This window comes from Coturnix japonica, unplaced genomic scaffold (assembly GCF_054131305.1).
Source record: "Coturnix japonica strain WE unplaced genomic scaffold, WE-NBRP24 Scf053, whole genome shotgun sequence".
In the NCBI taxonomy this organism is placed as follows: Eukaryota; Metazoa; Chordata; class Aves; order Galliformes; family Phasianidae; genus Coturnix; species Coturnix japonica.
In genome coordinates, this window is record NW_028188956.1 from 1261272 (window position 1) to 1274145 (window position 12874).

The following is a 12874-nucleotide window of genomic DNA, read 5'->3' on the forward strand; positions in this document are numbered from 1 at the left end:
CTTCCACAGGGGCAACTGATATTGCTACTGATGCCTCCTGTGACTGATCAGAATTAACTTGGGCTTGAATCTCAGATCGGAAACTCTCTCTCTCCAGAATAGTATGATACAAAGCACGGTATGCATAAGCCAAACCCCACATAAGGTTTACCTCCTTAGATCTCTGACCCAAATACTCACTTAATTTCTTAGGGTCCCTTAGGTGTTCAAGAGTGAAATCCCATGACACTGCGGGTCCCCATGCTTCTAAGACTTTTCCTAAACCTTTCCATATTCCCTGCCAGTCATCATTCTCTGGTTCTGGAGGAGACTTCCGCATAGAACGAATGCATAGGAACATATATGCATTCATTAATAGTGATAACATGGATGCAAGTATGAACCCTATCTCAGTTATTGAAAGGTGTGTGGAAATCTGAGAGTACAACCTAAATAAAAAGGGTTTTTTTAGCCTGTACAATGAATTAAACATGGTGGTGTTTGTAAAACTGCCTGTTCCATCTGGGATGCAAGTACTTGTAAGATTCGCAATTCCATCTGGGATGCAAGTGTTTGTAAGATTCACAATTCCATCTGGGATGTAGGTGCCAAAATTCTGACCATACCACATCTCATAAAAGTACCAGGCAGGTGTCTCCATCAGTATCCACCTTATTAGGCTATATACCTGCACAATTCCACAACACCAAATTATGGTGTTAATAGTTGACCAATACTTTAAGAAGATCATAATTGCTTTCAATCCCTTAAACAGAGCAACTGGGATGAAGAGTGGATTCATAGCTGGCAGGCTCTGTAAAAGTCAGAGCTAGCTAGCTTTGCTCTAAGGGAGAAAGAAATCCCTTTGTTTTCTACACAAAAGTTAGATAGCAGTGCTGAGAATGTACAGCAGCCCTTAATGTTGACAATTTGTCTGGTATTTCACGGTCACGTTCTCAGTGAGCAGCTACGAAAAGATAACACTCCCCTAACGAAGCTCTTTAAGAGTAAAGAGAGAGTTGTTCTAAAAGCTAAAAAGCTCTATGCCCGCATTCTCCACCAAAAAATCTGTCACGGGTTACTTAGATTTACCTATGCCCGTGACAGGGGAAGCCACCCCGTGGGCCCCCCTCCCGGGGCCCGGAAAGGAGGGGGAAAAAGGGAGTGGGATAAAACAGCGACAATCTAAGGAGGAAAAACTTATTTTACTAAATATGATGCCGAAATACAAGATAACACAATATAATATAATTGAGGCTAACAAATTGAACGAAACAGAGAGAGAGAGTCCCCGAAAACCGAGAGGCCTACTGTGAGCTCTAGGCGACACGGCTGGAACGCTTCCCACTCTCCGAGAAGTTCGAGAGAAGAAGGAGGGCACTCCAGCCTGGGAACGAGATTATACAGCGTCCTGGTCCCGTGACTTATCATTAACCCTGTTGTTCTCTGGGATATGTAGTCTTCTTCTGTGGACTGCACATTCAATAGAAGTATCCATACTTTACATGATGTTATGATGTGGAATACTGATACTGATAGCAAAATTACAAAACCATGACAAGGTGATGTCTTAGGAAATAGTAAATATTAAGCTTGTGCTGCTGCCAGTGAAAGGAACTCACCTGCAGGTTTCAGCCTACTATGCCATTTTGGAGTCACTATCCCTACTTAAGTAGGCATTTAAAGTCCGTAATTACATTTTTTTGTTTAGACTGAAATTAATCAGTGGGGAGTAATTGAATTTCTAAGGACCTGGCAATGAGCTGCTCATGTAGCAGAGCGGATGGCTCCATCCCAGCAGGTTAGCACTTGTGCAAATGCCACGTGTGCCTTCACCTTGCTGCCTTGCCATCTTGCTTGGGAGCTTGTTCTCACGCACACACACTTGAACATAACAGCACACTCATCAGTTGGGTCAGCAGTATTCCCCAGAAGAGGCAAGATGCTGTGCTTCTCTTTAAACTCTCTCTTCTCCCCTTATGCACGGTTTGCTCTGCTCAGAGCCTGCTGCAGCCTGGACCAGGCTGTGGGCTCCATGGGCAGTGGGGTGCTGCTGGTTGCATGGATGGGGTGATCCTATTTGATCTGGTGGCCATATGCATGGATTAAAGCAGAGTTTGGTGCTCTAAATATCTGCAGTGGGTGTCTATGAGTGGGGGCTGGCAGCAGGGCATCTCTGGGAGGAGAAGGCAGGGCTGTGCTAGGCTGGGCATGACCACTTCCACAGGGCACAGATTGTTTGAGAAAGAGCTTTCTTGCTCACGGGTGATCATGGCTGCGTCCCAACTAGGTCCACTTTTAGTTCTTGTCCCTTTTGCCACTCTCTAGCACAAAGCCGACAGGTGCTTTCCTCTTCTTGATCACCAGGATTGAGCCGTTGTGTGCTCCCTGTGCAGCCACTCTGCTTATCCGAGCATTGAGAATCGACTCCAATGCTTTTTTTCCCCCCTGTCCTCATTTCCTGCAAATTCACCTCTCCAAATTCCAATTCTGCTTCCAGTAAATTAATCCATCTGGTTTATTGCCTTGTCACTTTGCATTTGGTGGTTCCTCCACTAACTTTTCTTTCTTCAGAAATGTAGATGTGTTTGCAGCTGCTTTTAAGGCTCTCCATGGTTTATCCTTTCTTATCCAATCTCACTACACGGGTTAGCCTTGAATTTCATTCAAGGCACTTTCAAGCTTCTTAAGGTGTTGTCTCTTATCAGTGGAAACTCCCAATTAATTTCCAGAAGCTCTCACTATCCTTGTTCAGCTTGCCCTCCAACTTCACCCGCCTCTGTGTACATAAAACAATCTATTTGGCTAATTGTATCTGTATATCAGCAATTAGGTTCCCTGTTAAATAAGGACTTCTACCCTGTATTTTGTTGTCGTCTCATTTTGCTTCTGAGACTATCAGCACCTGCGTAATTTTCTCTGTACGCGAGTCCTCGTACAATTGCATGTCTTGATCAGAGTATTTATTTGCAACTCCTTCAAAGGAAGAGCTGAGAGACAGCACCACTTACTGTACTGTAGCGTGCTTTAGAGAGGTGTTGTGTAAATGGAGTTTGTCTGAAGTCCTCCTATTAGAGTGAATCTATTAAAACTAGAATGCCCTGCGTGGAGACGGAGAGCAGAGTATTTGATATTGTCTCTTGTGCCTGCTCGCTATGGGAGAAGGTGATTTTTGGCTGCATTGCATGCTTCTCACAGACAATCCAGAGCACCTGCTTTTTCTGTCAGACATTTTAATAAGCACATTTAATATTTTAAACTTGAACTTTTTCACCTAAATTAAATTAAAACTTGAGGGAAACAGCTGAAGTGCGGTCCTGCTCATTTTGACAGCTCTGAAAGCCTCACAAGAACTGTAAATTTAAAGCAAAAACTACTTTTAAATGCTGTAGGAAATACATTTGCAAGGTCTCTGCTGGAGCAGGCAAGGCTGCAAGGGTCATAAAATCTGCTAAACTCAGAACTATTTATATTAAAATTACACAACATAACAATTTTTTTCTGTTACGACAAGCTTAATCTTTAAACTTGAACAACACCGACTACGGTCAGGTACTCTATCCAACAAATCCTTCAAGCGTGTGCTTAAATAGGAATAATTTGTGTGAATTTTGACATGAATTTTTAGAAAATCATTTGTGGTTGGAGTGCACTTTAAGTCCTTTAGCAGAATAAGGATTGTATGAGGAATTTTGATGTAACTGAGATGGGTTTGGTCTTCCTTGGGACACGTAGAGAAAAAAAACACATGTTAAAACTAAAGAATGCTTAAATGACCCACTGCTGGGTAACGGTTATTGAATTGAAACCAGAGATCACTTGTGTACTTGCTATTCGTTGTGCATGTGTAGGGAATGCAGCCTGTGGGAAGGTAAAGAGCCGGGAACGTCTCTGTGCATATAACTCTGATTAGTGTCAGGAGCAATTGGCAGTTTGGCTGGCACAGCAAGATCGTGTAGCCCTGAGCAGTGCTCAGTCCCTGCAGCTCCAGAAGTGTTAGATATGTCCAGCTGACTTTGGAGTAACTGCCCAGAGATTTCTCCTTGCTTCTGTAAGAGAAAACAAAAGCAGAGCAGTGACACTGTTGTCATAATTAAGGTCAAAACCCAAACACCCAAATTACCTCATGTAATAGAGCCAGTACTACAATATGTTTGGCAAACCAAGATGGGGAGATGTGAGGAATGTACCTGAGGCAATGGAAGGGGAGGTTCAGCAGTGTAGTAATGATCCACTAGTACTAAATGGGGATAAACTAATTGAATTAGTTTGCCTGACACACGAGCATGTGTTGAAATATATATTTTTCCCCCACCGTCAATGCATTTATCTTGATTTGTAAGTGTTCAGGCAGCTGCCAGGTGGCAGTGAACCACATTCAAGTATTTCAGGAACCGGAGTAGGAAAGATCACTTAGTCAACAGTCTGGAAGGTGTGAATGCCAGTTTCTATCCACTTCTTGTTATTCTCCCATTGTAGAGAAATTAAAGGCTTACACTGTGAGGTCCAGTTCTGAAAGGCCTGGAGAAGTAGTCATGTGTCACATAGGACTTTGTGTTATTAAGCATAAGAGGTGGTTGCAAGGAAGGATGCAAGTTCTCAAAGTGCAACCCAACCCAGTGTAATTTGAATCTCAAGTGAAATCAAGCGTGTATTGCTGTAGTATAGGGATACTTTGCTTGTCTTTGCCATTTGGGTTCTTTCTTTCTCTTATTTCTTTAAAAAATCTGACCTGGAGGTTTCTGTAAATACCAGCACTGGGACCCAAATGCGTGTGCTTGTTATGTGCAATTGTCCGTGAAAATGTTAAGAAAATAGGTGGAAATAAAGGGAGCTGATGGAGGAGAAGAGCAGCAATGTGAGAAGAAAGACTTCTAAGGGATACAAAAAGGTTGAACGTTCAAAACTGTTTTCTGGATACCTTCTCTGCTCTCTGAAATATATTATACATGACTTGTTTGTTCCCCAAATTTCTCCCTCTGTAAACCTAGGTGTGAGAAATTAACTGATTTTAGTGTCATGATTATGTATAATATTAATGCAGGAATGTATGTGTTTTTCTTGCTTTTAGGTGGTTGTTCCTTTGATGAGCACTACAGTAATTGTGGTTATAGCGTGGCCTTGGGAACCAATGGATTTACCCAACGATGGATCCTGCAGTCCCAACTGGTGAGTGAGAAGCCTCAGCAGCAGCAGAGGTGTTACTCTGTGAGGATCAGCTGTTAGCCCTGAACAGATTACTGACATATATTGTGAGCACATCATAACACCACTGTCTTTTCAGTATTCTCTGAAGAGTTCACAATAATGATAACTTCCAGTGGTTTTATTTCTTAATGGAAACTAACATTATATGTTGGTGTATATGGCATAAATCCCACAGAATGCTTTGTTGACCCTGAAGAAAAGCATATTTTAGGAGAAGGCGCTATATTTTTCTGAAAACCATAGTTTGTGCTTTTTTGGCAGTTGAAATAGCTGAAGTCCCTGCTCTAAAGCAATTGACACAATGGCAAATAGAACTGGCCAGCCAACTTGACTGCAGTCTTAAAGTATTTGTTCCAGTTAATTGATTGCACTCTGACAAGCATGAACTACTTGGCAGAATTAACATCTTGTGTTGTTGTTGTGGTATTTATATGACTGTAAATTATTGGGCTAAGAAGCCTGAAATTGCCAGGTGCCTGTTAAGGGAAGCACAGAGAGCTGATGTAACAATAGTTCCCTGCTGTAGCCGTGGAGAGGCAGGCTGGTGTTCATCCCTGTGTGTTAAAGCTATTAAAAGAAACAAAACAATAAGAAAACTTGTTTGTTTGTTTGTTTTAATTACAGCCTAGATTGGAAACTGTTAGTAACTGAATCTTTCATAGCATGTGACTTGTAGGACTATTTGTTTAGACTCTGGTATCCCAAAAGTTAATTCTGAAAGTTACGTCTCTGGTCTTGTCTGTAAGAATGCATTTCATTATTCTGAATGTGTTCTCAATGAGGGCAGTTTTATTTCTACATCTCCTCACCTTCAGCTCTTGTATGTGTCACAGTCCCTGTTCATGGTAGACCTAACTAGGGAGAGATGGCAGTTATTTGAATTTACAGATCTCAGAATGATCTGAAGGAATAGGAACAGACATAGCTGTGATGCCATCTGGAAGGCAAGGAATTAATGGGAGGGCTTGTACTGGAAAAGTTCAGTACTTTGCTAACTCCAGATGTGAAGGAAAAATCTATCTTCCTGGCTTCCATCTGAAAGTGTTTTATCATCTGAAGATGCTGGGTCTGTGGAGAAATTGATAGGCAATCAACAGGCTGGGATGGCAAACAAACCCCAGAATAGTGCAGTGTGTTTCTTAACAAGGCCTTCAGAATTGATTTTCCCAATTAAGAAGTAGATAGAGATGTGTGTGGTTCTTTCTCTTAGTGCTGTGTTCCATATTATCAGGTAGCACTAATAGTTAGATCCATAAAAGTGTTAGAGCAACTGCAAATTAATGACAACGACAACAAAAAGCAACATAAAGAAATGCAGATATCTCAATTGTATGGAAATACAGAAGAGGGAAAGCTTCTAACAACTTATAGTGTGCTGATATTGAAACGCCATTTAAGTGAGCTTAAAGGGTATGAGGGGCAATGACAAAGTGCTTCGCTTTACTAATTGTTTTCTCAGTACTAGTCATGCAGAGCAGATAGTCAAATCAGTAGGTAGGAAAATAAGGTTGACCACAGCAAATGTGTACAGAACACATTTCTCCACTAACAAAAATATGTTTTCAAAAGCTGTCCAAATGATGCTAACGTCGAGGTAAATTATGGTGGTCAATTAAACTGCCTTAAGCTTGCAGAGATGCTAGCGCTATTACTGTGAGTCTGTATTGCTGGATGGAATCTTAATGCATATGTTGTTTGTATTGGTTACTTGTTTGAAAGTCTGTTTTGTGAGAATAAAGGATTACTTAAAAATCATCTAGTGGCAAAGCCAGACAAATAAACTGATGAACAGCATGTTCCACTCCTACAATCAGAGACATCTTTAAAGCCAGAGTACCAGAACATTTGGTGATTGACTTTCTATTTTGTTTAATTTATCCACAGCAGCTGAAAGCAGCAGGGTGGAAATCCATCGAGTTTGCAAGGGTGTCAAAGGTGGTAACAGTGGTTGGAATAAGCAACTGTGGCCAACTGGAGGCAGGAAATCTCTTTTAGCATGGGCAGGAGCAACAGGAGTGCAAGAATGCATAGAGTTGTGAGCAGTAATGTGTGTTTTCTTGATCAGGATGCTGTTTTAGGCACTATGCAGTTCTTGTGTGACTGGAAACAGCATAAAATACTGTATTGTGAAAGTGGTAAAGCATGAGTGAGCAGACATTAAATTGGTTCCACGATACTAAACAAGTCTGCAGCGCAACCTGCTGGGAGACGTTGGCAGAAAAGCGTGGCCTCACCCCATCCTGGTCAGCCCACATTAATGTTGCTCTCAGAGCTATTTCCTTGTTTAAAATGTCGGCTTTCATAAGCACCAGCTTATGAAAGCTGGTCCCTTTGAATTGAACTAAGTCACAGAATTCCATCCTCCTGAATACTAATGATAACATCTAGTGCTTTTTACAGTCCTTTTCATCGTTAGATCTCAGAGTGCTCTTCAGAGGAGGTCAGTATCATGAATGAGAGCCTGAGTCTGTTATACCATGTAATTCTCTGCTCAGACACTGCTGCAAAGGTCTCTGCTCAGGGATGACTTCCTATTTTTATTTATATTATTTTGAAATCCAAGTGTGCTCCTCAAAGGAGGGGGACAAAAAAAAGCACAATTAAACTGCTCTATTAGCCATGTAAAAGTTTGTAGGCAATTTGTTTTACACCACTGCTAGCAAATAAACTGTTTGTCGTGAATTCTGTGGTTAATTCCTTAGGGCTGGAAACTGTGTTAATTGGAGGATTAAGAACCAGATGTTTGTTGTTTCAAATAAACGTTTCAGACAACCTGAAATAAATGAATTTGTAGGTATCTAGTCCCCAGACTTTGGTGCAACTCTTTCCACCTCCCTGCACAATAGCAGGAGCGATTATAACAGAATATTCCATAACAGATGGGTGTTTACTTAAGCTTGAATTTCCTCAGTGATGAGTATTCTACAGCCTCTGGGCTACTTGTTCCACTCTTTGAGTTATAAAGGTTCTCAGTACTCATCTTCCATTTTCCCTTTTATGGCTTAATCTCATTATTTTTTTCTCTATCTATGACTAGGAAGAATAATCAGTTGTTGCTCTCTTTTATTATCTCTGACGTAGCTGTGTGAGGTTAAGTCTTTGGTTCCCAGGACTAAGTATGACCCAGTGCTTTTAACCTCTTTTAATTCAGAATGTTTTGCTTCCTTCTCTCTATTTAATGCCTTCAGTCATTACCTTCTTATCTTTTTTGGGTATTTGCCTAAAGCTCTCTTATCAAGCTGGGGTTTGATACACTGTATAAGAGTCTTGGCAGGATGTGTGGCTGTAATTCTGTTCCAGAAGTTTAGACTACAGTACGTAGTTATATCCTGCTCCTTGTATTTGCTTGATGCAGTTTTTATTCTTTCTTTCCCCGCAAATAACTAGTCTTTATGTGCTTATGTATTAGATGATTTGAGATGAACATGGGGGTCTAGTCTGTGTTGAATGACAGAAGATGCTTCCTTGCTGATAAAAAGGCCTGAGCTGTTGTGTATATCAGAGGCAAAAGCTTGGTTCATGGAACAAGTTCTTGTGTTAAAACTAAGAAAAACACTGGCTTTACTTTGCATGTTATGACACTGCAGCATTCCAGGAACCCTGCACCTGCCTACCCTTGCAGCATTTGTGAGAATATATTAATAATGGAAGTATTTAACATTTAGCATTTGCATGTTCAAAGTATTTTACTGGCATTTACTAATTAACTCCAATGGAGACCTTGCTGGGCTGACTAGACTGGAGCAATTACTTTAATTGTGTTAAATACAGTCGTCCTCTGAATGCAAAGCTATGGTACAATGTGCCTTTGTGCATCAGTGTTAGGCTGGCTGTTAATCTGCTGGTTTGGCTGTGTGAAGTTTGGTGGAAAGCAATCAGCACACAGCAGTTTGAAGGTCTGGCCTCATCTTCCCAACTGCTGATTTCCTTTCATTTATACAAACTGGCACTTAGTGTAAGTGCTAGTTTACTTTGTATGTATGTGTGTGTGTATATCCATAGTTATCCTGTAAAGATGAGCAATATCGCTGCTGTTTTGGGCTGAATCAAGTAGACATTGTGTTTATCTAAGAAACAAATTTAGATGAGCTTAGAGCTGAATTAAAAGGTTAGAAGAAATCAGAGCATTCAGAATTAGCACTGTGGCATTAGTGTGTCACTTACCGAGTGCAGGCAGCTTACCTTTCCTCACACCACAAAAATCAACAAGACCCATTATCAGCCAGCAGTATTTTCATGCTAGAAATGGATGCATTGTTATCTAAGGGTTGAACTCACTTGAAATGTGTAACCGACAGTTTGGAAGCTGCAAATGTTTGTGGAAAATGCCACGAGTACATAATTTTGTGGGTTTTCTTGTGTGTATTTATGTTGTGCTTCTCAAATAGCTGCTAAGTAGCATTGCACCACAGATATGGAAGTGTGCATGTACTGCATTTGCACTCTTGCTGTTTACAGCTGAGCTAAAGCATTTGAACTGTTTCACAGTGCTTCAGAAGACAGAGTATGGTAGTACCAAGAGACTGCAAGCTGCCCTATTGGTTTAAACCCTAATGGCAAGTGCAACATTGAAATAAGAGGTTCACTCTTCAGAGATGGCAGTCAGCATTTGTCCTATAGTCTTCACATGAATATGGAGAAGGGTTATGTGCTGACACCTTATAATTGTAGATGTTTTGAGATAAAGGTAAGGTTAAGACACAAACATGTCCTGTGAACTTCCGTATGTGAGTTGGTATTGCATGACACAATGAAATGAACCTAACTTGAGAGGTGCTTGGTGTTTGAATTGCATTGCTTCTCTTGAACTTGTAGTGGATTTTTTCTTTTCTCTTGCAGCAGAGATAAGGGATGGGGACTCTTCTCTCATCTAATTGGGCGTGTACTTTTGTTCCAGTAGCTGGAGGGCTCACTAAGCTTCTCACTGAAAGAACAGAAGGGTTATCATCATTAGCATTGCTTCATGAAATAACCATTTAGCAAGTGAACATCATAGGCATGATGTATATCTGAATACCAGATGGCTAAATTCTACTTGGACTCCACTGAACTGAGTGAAGTTTTATGTTCCTCTAATAGGCCAAATGCTTTCCTGTGTCACCTTCTTCTTTGCAGCGAGTGGCACTGTGAAGTTAGTGTGAATGAATAATTGTGGAACAGCTTTCTTTGGGGAAGATGATAAACTTTCCATCTATGCCTACACAGAAGACTGACAGGATTGTTCAGTTTCATTCAGAGAGGAGTGATGTGCAGTCAGTGTTAGCCTACCCAAAGAACAGAGGACCTCTGTACACACATCAGGCATTTCTAGTTTTATTTCTTCAAGGCTAGAGTAAACACCAACGTGAGTTAGACTCAGCTTTTTTAAGTTTGAAAGGCAGTGCAGTAGAATTAACATTTTCCTGTGTCAGAGTGGATTAATACTTGCTTACAAGAAAATAAACAAACTTGTTAAAGGAATAAATTAAAACCCAATTGTGTCTATGATGAATCATGATCCAATTTTGTCTGAGAGGGGAGAAGGAAAATTGGCTCAGCTGTCTATGTATTGTTTCTCCAAAAAGTATTTTTTGTGGGGGAAAATTACTAAGAATGAGTGAAATATGTTTGTTCCCACTCTCTGACTTCCATAGGAGTAAATAGATTAGCCTGGGGACTGGGGACTGAACTCAAAGTAATTTCTCAGCTTTTAAGGTCTGAGCAAAAAGGGATCTGTGGAGACTTTTCACAGTGCATTTTAATTCTGCTCTTTACCATCTCACTTAGTGTCTGTATTTTGGGGTTGGCTTTTATAGTAACAATTGTAAATAATTCTTCTGAATTTTCATCACTAACTTAAACTGACTTGAGTCTGGGGGGATGATTTACATCTTTCCCCTGATTTTATTTTAGGTAAGTGTACCTAAGAATGCTTAGAATTGGGAAAATGAATGATTTTCATCCATACAGCTGTTTATCCATACAGCTTTGGGATGGACAGAACATTGTAAACAACTAGAGGGAACTTACTTTGAACTGCACCTTTTAAATTGCTCACACTTATGCTATCTATCGGGTCTCCCCAGAAGCTATTACTGCAGCTGATTCTTTAATAGCCGCTTGCAGCCCAGTGTTAGTATTTAGCTTTCCCTCAGAGGAATATATTGTCATCCATATTTTTTTTATTTTCTCTGGTCTAGGTTATCTGTAAGTAAATCATACCTGCATTACTATATAATTTGCTTTTCAGCCAAGGGAAACTAGCAGTGAAGACCATGAGCAATTACTTCTGTTGCACACAATTGCTTTCAGGAAGGCAAATCTAAGCAATTAGTCTTGAGGGTGATTCGTACCAAATATTAGATTTCTATCTGGTGTTCCTGTATTCTAACACCAAGTAGATTTCTTCTGTGGTTAGACCTACTGATTTTGGGTGGACCATAAATAGTAATGAATTAAAGTACATGTGAAATTACAGACTTGTAAATTAACAATCTTGCGCTGAAAAATAATAAGCATAAGTCAGCCAACTACTCTGTGATGTTATATGCAGGAGAAGTTGATTTAATTAAGAACTCTTAGCTCTCCAGTGGCTCGCTTCTGAAGGAAGCTACATCCCGGTTATTAATGTTTTGTCAGTCCATTGTGAAATAGAATCTTTCCTTATGCGTCGTTGTGAGAGGTCAGAAGAAGCTTCCATGTAGTTGGCACTTTGGTACTGTCATCTTGCTTAGCAAGGGAGCGTAGTTTGCTCTGAACATGCACATATCAAGATAAATCAAAGAGGGTGGAAAGAATGACTTCTAGGAAGGCCTTTTAATGACCGTGAAGGAAACATGTAGGGAATGCATGTAGTTACTGCAACTTGATGTGTTAAATGGTACGTTTGAACTGTTGTGAGTCTATTTCTGATCCTTTTCAGTGGAAAAAGTCAGAAGTGGAACTGTTTGTGAGTGCCAGGACCTTTCCATTATCACCATTAGAGAGACCATGACACTTAAAAAGCAATGCCATAACATCGTTCAGCATCATGCTAGGAGGAAGGACAAGAAATCCATTGTTATACATGTTTATCTTCCATAGTTCCAGGCATATTCATTTTTCTCAGAACCTGTTGGCTCTGTCAGGAACTGATGTTTTTCAGCATCTTAGATTAGGAACAATGCAGACTATGAGGGCGTGCTGTCCACGTGCCATGGGGTAGTTGTTTGAGAGCCAAGTTAAGGCGCTGTATAACCAAAGTAATGGAAAAACGTTTCTAATTTAAAACTTGAAAATGTTAGAGAGTTGGAAAGAAATGTTTCTTTTCATGTTAGGTTTCTTCCAAGTGGATAAATACGATCTAGTTTAAATGCCACAGAAGTTAATATAGTTGTGTTAAAATAAGGCTAGCGTAGAAAACGAGTTTACTTATCCTGTGACTAAGATCTTTTGTTTTAAGTAGTTAATTCTATAGCTTCCTATAACAAAGGGAAGATTGATAGTTTTATACTCCACTTGTTAGAAGGTTTGGAGCAAGAAAAGAAGTGCGCTATAGGAAGACGAGCAAGATGTGTGAGTAGGAAGAGGCTCGGAGAAGGTCTTTCTGGTGAAGCTAGTATAGTAAAACTGATAAATGTGAAAGTAGTGGCTACTAAGGAACAGAGGAAAAACAATGACTAAGGTCATCTAGAGAAGGTAGACCCAAAAAGGAATAAGTCTGAGAGAA

General features: G+C 40.3%; 1 protein-coding gene across 1 annotated transcript in view; it reads left to right on the plus strand.

Moving 5' to 3' along the window:
* The first annotated feature begins 5055 nt into the window (after positions 1–5055).
* LOC146752055 (receptor-type tyrosine-protein phosphatase T-like) overlaps positions 5056–12874 on the plus strand; it is a 99363-nt gene continuing 91544 nt past the window's right edge. Inside the window, exon 1 of the mRNA XM_085533069.1 lies at positions 5056–5148. Within this exon, the coding sequence (XP_085389195.1) occupies positions 5127–5148 (22 nt within the window). The 5' untranslated portion in view covers positions 5056–5126. The remainder of the gene's footprint in view (positions 5149–12874) is intronic.